Source organism: Panthera uncia, chromosome D1 (assembly GCF_023721935.1).
Source record: "Panthera uncia isolate 11264 chromosome D1, Puncia_PCG_1.0, whole genome shotgun sequence".
In the NCBI taxonomy this organism is placed as follows: domain Eukaryota; kingdom Metazoa; phylum Chordata; class Mammalia; order Carnivora; family Felidae; genus Panthera; species Panthera uncia.
The window spans coordinates 63,687,167-63,700,058 of NC_064808.1; the positions used below are offsets into that span (position 1 = coordinate 63,687,167).

At 37.5% G+C, this 12,892-nt stretch overlaps 1 protein-coding gene across 5 annotated transcripts in view; it reads right to left on the minus strand.

Annotated features, from left to right (window-relative positions):
* Window positions 1–12,892, minus strand: part of LOC125914581 (disks large homolog 2) — a 780,669-nt gene that overhangs the window by 15,644 nt on the left and 752,133 nt on the right. For 3 of the 5 annotated variants that reach the window (XM_049619999.1, XM_049619986.1, XM_049620014.1), the window contains one exon: window positions 9,291–9,336. In XM_049619999.1, the coding sequence (XP_049475956.1) occupies window positions 9,291–9,336 (46 nt within the window). Of the gene's footprint in view, window positions 1–6,085; window positions 6,128–9,290; window positions 9,337–10,173; window positions 10,274–12,892 lie in introns of all 5 variants that reach the window. The other 2 variants (XM_049620008.1, XM_049619993.1) reach the window with 2 other exon arrangements.

Here is a 12,892-nt window from a genome sequence, read left to right on the forward strand (position 1 = left end):
TCTTTTCATCTTCAAGCAAGTTTACCCTGAGAATGGCACTGCTAGACTAAGCTACTTCCTCAGGACATGGAGAATGAGCCTTGATGTTCCTTCTCAGTGACATCTACTCATGGCTGCTCCAGGGATGATCAGGGACTTTTCCACACCTGGTCACAGGTTTAGTATGTGAGGAGTCAGAGTCACAATTATTATTTTTTATTCAGTACAATATGATTCCGTTTTAATAAACTAAACAGCCGAAATTTACACAGTCTAGGCCAAAAAATAATGAAAGTGATTGACTTCAGTTGTCTAAAGCCTGAGACAGGTAGAGGTCATAGGAATTCAGAAGGTAACTGTTAAAATGGTTGGGGACAAAGTATAGCTTTGGGGCTAGCAACATGGCAGACTAGTACTGCAGTGTTAGACTGTAACTTTAAGGGGAAATCTTTATGGAACGATTAATATGTAAGAGGAGAATCCTGATCACTGGGCAACAAAGATTTTAAACACCAGGAGATACTTAACCTCTCTACTAGACAAGGAACTCCATAAAGGCAAGGACTGGGTTTCATTTACCAATGGTGTCCCAGTGTTCATCATAGAAAAAAATGTCAATGAATTTGCATTCTGATTTTAGTGGTAGGAAATGGGATGAGTAATGAGGCCAAAGATAGGTTTTACTTTATGTTTCTGTCTGGATGCTTTCATTTTGGGAAGTGTGGTTTTCTCGAAATAAATATAACACGTCATGTTCCCATAGGAATCTTTTTCCAATGTCCTTACAGATCATTCTGATGGGACAGTCTAAAGGCAAACCTTAAATAAGATATTTGGTGTCAGGATGTTTAATTTGTGATTCAGAAAACTAGGACAAAGCAACACAGCTTTGATTAACTTTGTTCGAGAGTTGTGTAGTTCTTTTGTTTATCCCCTGCTTTCTGGTTTACTTTCTAACTTACAAAATGCATTGGTTCTTGTTCACAGCAGGAAGACTGGTGGTAGCATCCTTTTGTCAGGGTCCATCCCACTTCCAAAGACCCTGTACCAATCAAGTACTATGTTAGGAAGCCTGCAGGGAAGCTGTCATGGATGGGATTACATAATAGCTATGATTACAGCACCTCAAGCCAATTTTTACTTTCATGTGTGGGAACGAAAAGGTGTACAGGGAATGTGAAGGAGACTAAGAGAAGGGGGGAAAAGAGTCACAGTAATAAAGGAAAGACAATTCACATCTGTGTGGCCATAAAGGGCTTTCACACCCATTGTTTTCTATTTTTCACAGCCATTTCTGTTGAGGTCGGTGTTCTAATGAACCCCGTTTTACAGATGAAGAAGCTGAGGCTTGGAGATGTTAATGGGGCTTGTTTCCTCAGTTATTAAGTAGTGGAGTCAAGATTTAAAACCACACCTTTTTTGACTACTCAAAGGGATGTAGAATTTTCTGTTGGGATGGGGATAAAAGGGACACCTTACCAATGAACAAAGAATGGGTGGCAAACTTAGGAGATGAACCCAGGTCAGAGTTACTGGGAGGCCATACAGTGCTCCATCTATAAACACCAACTGTTTTTTTGTTAATGCTGCTGTGTGTTGTCTCTGTACAATAGTCATTCTTAGTAGTTTTTCTATTTTTTTCTCAGGAGGTGTTGGCACTTAGAAATAACAGCTAACAAAAAGGTACAAACTATTACTTGGTCTTGTTTTGGCAAGTGCATGGCTGAAAGTGGGAGAGCAGCACAGTGCTGTGTGCAGACAGCTGCAACTGTCAGGGAGTCAGCAGAGGCCTCTGTTAACAGTCTCTATGAGACCTTTGTGTTTAAACTGGAAGCAAGTCACAACTAGAGGGACTCAGAGTAAGACCTTCAGATGTCCTCATGATCTAGAAAAGCAAGTTGGTGTTTGTTAGGAGTTTTTAGAAACTAGAAAAGAGAGAGGAGGGAAGGGAAGACCAGGGGCAGTACACTTAATGTTCTAAATTTAGTGTGTAGCACCTGCATTTGATGATTATTAAAAATAAATTAGGTTCTTAGAGGTATGGAACATCAGTGCTAAGAAAGGGTTTGGAGGTCATGTGATTCATAGATGGCAAGTATGGAGCACACGCTGTCACTCCCCCATTTCGTGCCCTTGATAAGCATCACAGATTGATCTTTGCCCCCATTACTGCTGGGCTTCAACTTGGCCTCAGTACTTTTCAATACAATTCTTCTGGTGGCTGTTACCCATGGGTCAGCATTGGGATCTTGGTTAAAATCTGCCTGCCATCTCTGTTGTAACTCAGGCTACTCAATTTATATAAGAGAGAACTGAGGTTCAAAGATGATGGGTGATTTCTTCAAGGTCACATAGTGAATTGGTGGTTCAGTGTCTCCAAAGGAGTTCAGAAGATTAAATCAGTTAATGTACACAGAAAGCCAGGCTTAGTGCACAGTTAATGCTACATAAATGTTTCTGCTTGTATTAATTCAGTAGCCGGTATGGAATAGTTGAAATGTACTGTATAAAACATAAAGAGGCTTGGATTACAAACTATATGGCAGAGTGACAATGTATGGAATTCAGAAGTAAAATCTCTTGCTAGGTCTTATAATGCCACTATATTATGCAGCCTCTTGAAGCTTTAGCTTCCTCATCTGTAAAATGGAATGTTAATATAAGACATATCTCACTGTTTTATTGCAGAAATCAAGTAAGAAAATATATAATGAAAAATTGCTTTGCAAAGTCCAAACAACTAGAGGATTTATAAGGGCAATCCTTGAGCAGAGTGGAGAAAGGAGAAGAATATGGGCTTTTTTTGATGGATTCCAGTGGAAAAGTTTTGGGTCTCCTCATATCAGCACTCAGTTACATTCAGATCATTTTGAAAATCCTACTTAACTGATGAACACCAATAGAATAGAAAGATAATCATCAGTTCCCCTCTACCAGTGATGACATAAAGAACTTTATGAGCTTTGGGGAAGGCAGGTCTCAGCTGTAGACACTTGCAGTCTTCATTATGCCTACATGGATGGTCTTTATTGCATCCTAATATGAGGACGTTTGAAAGCTAAGATACAAAAGCCACCACAGATACAAGCCTTCACTGTACTACTCTGTTGACAGAGAGAAATCTGGAATTAGTCCTTAATTAAGAGAGTTTTGAGGGGGTATTTTGCAGAATTACACAAGGTGTGCTGTAATTAACTGCATTATAGCTAGTGCCAGTACAGTTGGGCTTTGAAAAATTCTTTTTTTATAATGCTTGAGATGGTGCAGGAAATGTCTGAGCTGTTTATTAGAAATTGAGGTTTGTGTAAGTGTGTGTGCATGTGTGTATATCTCAGGAAATATATGCGGCTTCACTTAAGGTTGTCACAACATATGAGTCCCTGATGCAGTGTGAATGGTACCTCTGGGGCTCTGAGACATCCTGGTCTGGGACTTTGTTTTGACCACTGACCATTTTTTAAAGCCACTGTGTCCCAGAGTGGACACAGAATGGTTCTAAGAGTAAAAAAAAATAATACCTGGACAACAGTGAACGAGGGTCTTTATAGTATTTGTTTATACTACTGTTCATAAACATAAAAGTTAGTCATAATTACAGCAAAACCCAGGAATTCAATAGAAAAATGCAGTTATTTTGATTTCAAAATGGCAATTTTCTGAAAACAATGTCTGTTCCAACCATGGCATGTTGCAAGTCTCCATGCCTTCTTTCCTGCCACTGCCCTACCTGGAAATTTCTTAACTTGTCTAGCTGGCGAGCACCTCATCTTTCCAAAACTCAGCTCAAAGGTCACTTCCTTTGAAATCATCTCTGAAGTCTCTCCTATTATTCAGCAAGACTTTTACCCTAGAAACTGCTGCACTTTGTGTATTTTGTTGTTGTTTGAGTGCTGAGTTCTAGAGTTGGTTGAGATTCATACTGGCTCTCATGGTGCCTGTGAAGAGAGCATGGCATGGTAGATGTTGACTGAGTAAATGAATAATCCTCCATAATTCCTCATATTTCCATCCTGGGGAAAGATGGAAATTTTTCCTCTGAGCTACAACAAAGGCTGTTTTTACTTTTATTCATTTGTGAAGAAAGCAATCTGAGTGGCTGAACTGTAACCTCAGATGAGACCCAGGCCAATATAGATTATTGGACTCTACATTTGCTCTCCTAATGTCATAGAGTCCAGCTCCAATTCTTCTCTCTTCTCATAGATAATTCAAGCTGCTGCAAGTGCTTATTTTATTCACCCAGTAAATATTTATGTGCACCTACTATTTGATAATGAAGACTTATTGACGTCATCTTAGAGCATCACCACCAAAAACTTAAGCAGCTGAAAGCATTGGGCCAATTTTTCTAACTTTATTATTCTGGGAAGAATATTCCTACCCCTGAAAGAGAAAACAGGGGCCTCTAAAATACTCTAAGAAGGATTTACAAAGAAAAGCATAGTTCTTATATCTACTTTCTGTAAAGAGAATTGAAAGGAGAAGGTATGATGTTTCCCCTTTCTATACCTGCGTCTGCAGGATGGAAGCACAACACTTAGAACTGAATATCAGAGAAACTAGGGCCATTGGTCCTGTGAAACCCTACACACAAGTTGTATTTTTCCTTATACTAAATTGAGGGTACCTCATGTGTCAGGAAGGCAATTTTTGGTCACTTTTTCTTGGCCTGGTTTCTCTTTGTTTTAAAATTCAATGAAGGGAAGGGGGAGGCAAGTGTTTTGCCAATTTGGGAAAATCATAAAATTTTAAGAGTGGGAAGAAGGGAAAAACATTAAGGCTCATGTTGAGAACAAGAACCCTTTGATACCTTTCACCAATAAGACTTGCCATTCTGTTGTGGAAGAAAATTAGGTGGTTCTGATATTATCTGATTGATCAAAGGTATCTGTTTTCATTTCATCTTCCTCCTCTGGTCCCTTCCTCCATCTGGCACTTTTCTTCTTTTGTGCTTTTTTCTATTTGTTACCAATCTGATTCTATGAAGTCTTTCTCAAAATCCACATTGAATCTGTCACATTCCAAGAATACCAGTGGGTACTCCACCACAAAAAAGGCATGGTTTTATAACGTAACCATGCTGTAATGGAAGGAAAAAAATAAAGAGTGTTTTAATTTTAATTAATACACCATTCAAAGGGGAAAAAAACCCAACCAATTTCTGTCTTGGTAGCTGTGGGTCATTTGTATTGGGCCTGTAGTTTTCTAATATCCTCAGTAATTTCTTTTGAGGAAACCCATTTTATGAAGGAGGGCAAATAAATATTATAGAAGTTGTGAGGATCCCAGTAGTAATATGTACCTACGTTGGTCACCAAAAACCAGTAAGAGGTGGTAAGAAACCACAAGAATGCATCACAGGGATTGCTTGGTGTTTGGTGAAAATTTTTATACACTAAGCAAATGGCTTGAGGTGACCCAAAAAAGACCAGAGATAATTTTTATCACCTACCTTTTCAGAAAGTTAAGCTTTCTGATCCAAGATTTGTTAACTTAAAAAAAAAAAAGTGAGTTCCTTCAACATTAGAGGATGAAACTTTTTCATCACTTCCCAGCCATCAAAAAAAAAAAAAAATAAAGTTAGATATATCACAGTATCTACCTTAAAATATTAATCAAGGAGAGAAGAGATATAAAAGTTCACACTCAATTTAAAAGGAACACTGTAATTTCTCAAGCTTTCTCTCGCAAAGGGGAGCCAGGAACAGAAAGTAAAGGCAAAATGAGAAGGGAAATCAAACTTTTTATCCCTCCTGCAGGGAGTTTTAATTATGTTGGGGGGCAGAATGTCAAAGTCCACCAGGTTGAACTTTCCCCCCATCTTCTCTGGGAGAAGTGCATCAGCAGGCCGCAGCCAACAGAGGCTGGAATCGTTTACTAGCAAGACTGCTACTGCCTGCACAGATCACAAAAGAGTCCACAGATGGCCCTAGTGTCTTTTGTATCTTTCCACATCAAACGACGATTTCATTTCAAGCCATTTGCTTTGGATGAGGATGATAAAGGGCAGCAATTGGAACACAACAACAGCAAAAATCTGAAGTGACCACCACAGGCAATGGAGCAATTGCAAAGGAAAGAACCACAAACCAAAGCAATAACTTACGGTAGCTACTTTCGCTATCGCTGGCATTAGAAGAAACATGTTCTGCAAGAACAGCACAGCAAATTAAAGAAATACCAAGCATTGGAGAGCAGCCAGAACTCGAAGGAATACATTCATGCATGGCTACTACAAGTGTAAGCAGAAGGCAAGGGAAAGGCTGCAGAAGAGACGGCATTAAGAAAACTCCGTAAGATACAAAAGATGAAAACTTTATCTCCATTTTACAGGAAGCTGCTACTTGATTGCTGGGGCTTCTTTTTAGTAAACAGGAAAGCACCTTTAATCACAAAAAATGTATAATGTCCATCTAAGCACTTTTCTTTTTATGAATACTTTAACCCCATTCATACGGGACTGATTTTCCACTTTCATGTTACAAAGGTCAATGTGTCTCAGCTGGACCGTTTCCTGACTCTAAGTTCAGAAGCTTCTGGTGTGTAGACATTGTTTTCTTACGAGCTTTTTGTTTCTCTATTTTAGCCTTTAGGTATTTTGCTGGAATATTGCATTTCACATTGCCAATTGATCCCTTGAAATTTATTTCTACATAGATGCTTCCTAAACTAATTCTCAGGATGAAAAGGGACTATTGAAGACTTTTCCTGCTCCAGTGAGTGAGGAGAAAATCTTGGAGGAAGAAATGAGTCACTGAAAAATGATTTATGAATCAGCTTAATATCTTCTTGATTTTATTTTTAAGATTCTTGCTTGGATAGCTATTAGGTTCTGGAGGAATGAAACAGGCAGGGGACAAATGGTCTGATACCAAACACAGGTCCTGGCATGAAATATGCTTTTAGTTCATGTTAAATAACTTGCTTGTACAGTGATATGTCAAATTTTTTTTTCATGAAAACACAGTTTAGCTGATGTTACAGGGATATATGTGCCATATTTAGAGACTTTATGTCCCCAAATCATTTTATTTGCACTCTGTATTAAGTTATAGAAGATAAATTCATTAACTTATCAAGTTCTTTGTATATCAGGTTAATTAAATGAGGAATACGTGACTGACTTCTGATGCTCATCAGTAATAAACTCAGGCTTTTAAAAAGTGGCAACTGTTGTACATTTTTTGAAAAAGGAAAAGAATATATAACATTATTCTCTAACAGTAAAAAAGTGCTTTAAAATGTATTTGTACGTTCTCACAAATTGAATGGATTTTTTTTTGTAGCTTTATTGAGGTGTAATTGACAAATAAATTGTAATACACTTAAAGTATACAATGTGATAATGGGATATGTGCATATATTGTGAAAGGATTCTCAAAATTAAGTTAATTAATACATCCTAGAAGGATTAGTTCTAGAGAATGAAACCAAGGAAAACCAAAACATGAGTTAAAATCACAAAATCACATGAATTATTTCTCTTTGTGTTGGTGCATGTATGACCAGGACTATACTGCTAATTTACGCACACATTTTACAAGTGCAAAGGGGCACCAGGGAAAGAAATGTGAATTTGTTTTCTGTTATTGAAAAAAGTCACGGTACACACCCAACAATGGTGTATCTTCATGTACATGATTATCTCAAGTACCTTGAATTGGGGATGACAGGGTTTTTAGTCTTTTTTTTTTTTTTTTACTTTAACTAAGAATGAAGCTACACTATTCAGTGTTTTGCTTAGCCAATCTCTCTTATTATCAAGATACTGTATAGCAGAATTTTTCCACTTTGTATGTAAAGAGAAATTGAAAATATGTTCAAGCTAAAGTGCAAATTATGGCTAATAATAGCGTTAACTGGCAAATAAATTTAGTGAAATCTGTTCAGTTTTTAAAAAGTAAACAAACATTTGCACATTCTGGATTTAAAAGGTCATCACTCATATTTTTGACATTCTAATAACAGCTACTTTTTAGTGATGTTCATTTATTAACAATATATCAAAATGCTTCCCCTTCCCCCACCGACCCCAGTTGAAAATCTAGAAACTGGTGGTACTTGATGCTGTCCAGGTAATGTTGAAATCAATACCTGAACTTTAGCCACTAATTCAAGAAAAATTTTATGACATACTCCATATAGAGACTCAAAGATAAAGTTTTCATCTTTCAAAAGATCAGTAGTTACTCTTGATCAGATTTTGTTTTCTACATATATATCTAAAAGAAGAGTCCAAATTAACAATCTGAAGGATGAAGCATATCATTACACAGGGTTATAGAAACAGCTCTTGAAAACAAAGTCCAGCTCAATGCTATTTTGTTTAATACAAATGAAATGAACAGCTTCTAAGAATATTGCCCATAGCTGTTAAATTAAAACAAAACAAAATCAACCAAAAAAATGAACATGTGATACAGCTGCAAAAGACACAATACTGTTCTTATTTCATTGGTGCCTATACAATGGTGTTAGTATTACAGAGAGAAAAATTATAGCATAGTAGATTAACACAGGATTATTATTTTTTACTGCTCAGTGCAATGAGACACAGACTAAGGCATTAATAACTAGAAAATTTAAAGGTTTAATATACTTTATTTTGCACTCTATACTATAGAATGAAGACCTGATGATGTAATACAGCTAATAAATGACTGATAGAAAAACATATTAATACATATCTAAAATTTTATCATACAAACGTGCCAAGCAGGATCACTGCAAGTCGGGGAAAAAAATCAACCGTAGTTAATAACAAAGAATTACCCATGGAAGATCAAATAGCTTAATGTTTATTTTTTGAGAATGCATGTTCCTTTTGACAATAAAATAGCCCCTTTACTAATAGCAAAGTACACCCCAATTATGGAAGTTGGCAAGGTCATTAAATATTTCTGGGTAAAAAGGCAGAAGAAAGGACATAAAGTACATTTCTGCTTTCTTGTTCTAAACATTTAGCTCGCCCTTTCTTTCAACATGGCTTCTTGCTCTCTGGGAGGTGTTAGGCGGTAGAGCAAGGGATGCCATGTTGGCATCAGGACCATGTTGGCCACATCACACGGTCAGAAAGGGAAGGTGTGAACTGCAACAGAAGTTACAGTGCCTGACACACTTTGCTTTTCAATGCTGACATGCAGAACAAAACGGTTGAAATTACTCTGGAGGAGCATTCACAGCTAGGTAACATAAAACTCGTATCTTGTGCATGCTAGGAGTGAAAGGCCCTCAAGAAAAGGAACAAAAGCCAAACTCAAAAGGAAAGGAAAAGAAAAGAAAAGTTACAGTGACCATTCCTGGGAACTTACTCAGAGTCTTTGTTCCATAACCGTCGTCACCTAATCCGGGGATGTCCTGCATGGAAGTCCCCAGAGAGAGCAATGAGAGAGGAAGAACAGCCACGGAAGAGGAAGGAAGAAGTCAGTGGAGTTGAAATGGATACTACCATGACAGACCATGTTGCCTAAGCAATCTGGATCCCACTCTCTCTTCTTTTGAAACGACTTTCACCCCAAACTCCCCGGGCTGAGACTCAAAGATTTGTAAAGCAACTCAAAAGATTGTTAGTTAAAAAAAAAATCAGAAGACTGTTATAAAAAAGAGGAAGATTCGTCAAAAGCCATTTTTGCCCACTGTTCATGTTGCCACAGAAATGTGCCACTTAGAGCAATGGTCCACTCCAAGTTTCAAATCAAATTCTTAGATTTAGTATCTACCAGGACAAGCCCGCTGCTCAGTAAGTGTTTAACACTGGCTGGGAGGAAGAGTGTAAACACGATGCTAGCAATCAGTAGAGAGAATTTAATCACTCCCAATGAGCTAGAATTCCAAAACATACATGTGGCAATGGAATCTGGTATTTCTGTTCAGAAAAGAATTCGTCTCAAGCCCTCAAGAGCTGTATGATAGAAGAGACAAACCCAGCCCTGGTCACAGAAAAATTCTGGTTGGAAGCAAAGTCCAAGCTTCCTGAAGTCCCTCTCCCATGCATTCTGCAAAGAAGAGCCACATCAAGGGAAGGATCCAGACTGCAGCCAAACACTGGTCACAGTAGTAAGCCCTGACCTGCCTGCCTGCCGTGTTTGTTTGCCTAGGCGTGTGGCGTGGGGGGAGCCTACATCATGCGTGTTGCCCGTGAAGAATATTTTTCTCTTGTGTTGCATGTGACATTCTCTTCGAGAATCTACTTACGTTCAGGATCACTGGTTTCCTGCTCACTCTGCTCCTTGTTCTTGTAGAATGGGAATTTTCGTGAAAAGATGAAGCTCTTTTTACGCTTGTCATTGAATGACTGTGAAGGAGAAAAGGCATGGGGCAAAAACAGGGGACGTCTAATTGTTGTCACACTCATGCTGACAAAACAACTAGTTTGTAAAAGCAGAGAGAGCTGTAGTGACGCAAGGGGATAGTCTAAAGAGGTGTCAGAGGGTCCCTAACAGTAGATTTTATTTTCAAGGAGTGTAAATTCTGAATGATGACACTTTGGAAAAACTGCCTCCTAATGAAAAGACTGGTTGCAGGTAAATGATGATGGAGGAAAAGAGCCTTAAATTGGAAGCAGAAGACCAGGAGCCTCTGTCCTGGCTCTGCAATGGGCTAGTCCATCACCTTAGATGGGTAACTGAATCTCTCTAGACCTCAAAATCTTCTTCATCTGTATAATGAGGATAATGATAGCAGCTCTTAGGATGTGAGACTTAAGTAATGCAGGAGATACGAAAGTGCTATACAAATGAGATCTTTATCGTCATCATTACTATCAGGGAGAAAAGACTTTCTTAGAGATACTAGACACATCAGTGCCTCGACATCATTTCTAATAAGTTGCATTTGAGTTACTTCAAGTAACTCAAGCTGAGTTACTTCAGCTTGGACTTAATTGAAAACACACAGACAAGTGTGTGGATTTATGATATATGACAAATATAGTGTTACACATAGATATATAATAATTATTCTTTCAAAAGAGATTTTAAAGACATATGAGCCCCACACCCTCATTTTGTAGACAGGGGGCTAGAGGCAACAGCAAAGCTGAGTCCCTTGCTGATATCACAGAGCTAGTTGGTGACAGCTAGGACACTGTCAACTAAAATCCAATATTGGAAAATGGTAACTTGATATTCACTCAGGCGAGGGAGAAATAATGGTCATTCATCTACATTCTGACATGATAAAAAATACTTTAAGAAGGACCCTTCTTAAAAATGTAAACCACTTCATTCAGTTAAATGAGGCTGAATTAAAAGTAATACAGATATACATAATAAAATAAATTTGAAGTTATTCATTTGCTTGCCTAGAAAACTCTTTAAGAAAATTTCATTTAATTCCCACTCTTGCTGTTATGTAGAAGCATTGTGGGGTTCTTCTTTGGGACATGTGTTCACCGTCATTTTTACAAGCTGTAGGTGATGCAGGTCTTTGTAATTTCACGTTCACATATCATTTAAAAAAAATGTTTCACCAGCTTGATTATCATCCTTATTTGACTGGCTTTGTGAGTCACTCTCCAAAGAGCGAGACTTGTTACCACGTAGGTATTAAAAGGAATGCACCAAAGACTACGAAGGTAATCTGGCAAGGGGTATTCTAAAATAGTTTTAGCAATGGCAGCTGGTAGTAATAAATGTAGGGACAACAGGGTGACTACTTGGAAGAAAAAGTACGTGTTTGGATGTATGTATTTTGGCCCATTGGTGGGAATTAGTTGCATGCCCTATTGATCTGAAGCTTGACTAAATAGTGTAAATAACTCATCTTCTTTGTATACTCATGCACTCTCAAATATCCATTTTGGTAGTCATGTTTACTTAGGAAACATTAAAGTGCTAAAATTTTGGTGCTGTCATTCAGGAACTTGTTACTTTTTTGGGTGCTGGGAACTTCACCAAAATCAGTGGAGCTTAATTTTATGTTCCATTAAGAAAGCTTTAAGGAAAAACAATAAATCAAATACTTAAGAATTTTTGAAATTAGGGAACTTATTTTATACTTATTATGTCAAGTATTAGAAATATATTCTCAGGATAGAAAGAAGTATTGCTTCAGAATTTATTACTCTGCTGACAGCACTTAGGTTCCATATAATTTTGCCATAATTTGTGTCCAAAGGATTTGTGTTTTTAGACAAGGCCGGGAACTCCCCCCAGATTTTCCCAGCTAAAAAATGGCAAGTCCTTAAAGGAACATTAAACATTCTTGCATCACTCCAGTTTCATGCCACTTTTACATTTCAAGCATATTTAAACTTCAGTAACTGAAAATAAAAGAAAAAAATTATGTAAGAATTAATGACATGTGATATTGCAAGATATGTTAGACATTTAACTTCAACATCATGGATGGCTTGTCATGCAAAAAAAAAAAAAATTTACAGACTTTCATGCAAATACGAAACAATGCCCAAAGAAGTAAAGCCTGGGGCTAAAATGTAGACACAGATGGACAGTGTGGAGGCGTTTGAGGGCCAAAATGGGGCCACATGCAAACCACATCATTTAGCTTGTCTCATGGGGTCAAAGGAAATGAAAATGTGTTGTCTGTGATTAATTCTTTTCTCTTTTCAAAGCAAGGACTGTAATGTGTTAACATTTCCCAAGTATGAAAATGTTGTATATCATGAGTCACCTGATCGGGATATAATAATATTTAGCACCACATCTTAAAAGAACAGAAAAAACATAATAATTCCTCAAAATTAAATTATCTAATGCATTAGTCTTATTACCCACAGTCATTTTGTGTTAGAATTAAAGAGAAGGTAATAGAGTCATCGGTGGTTAAACCGACTTACATTTACGGACACAAAACCAAATCACAATTTCCATTCACACTCATAGACTTAAAAGACACACATTTAGGGTCTTAGTTAAACATTTCAAATCTAAGAGGTTATATATGTGGTTTA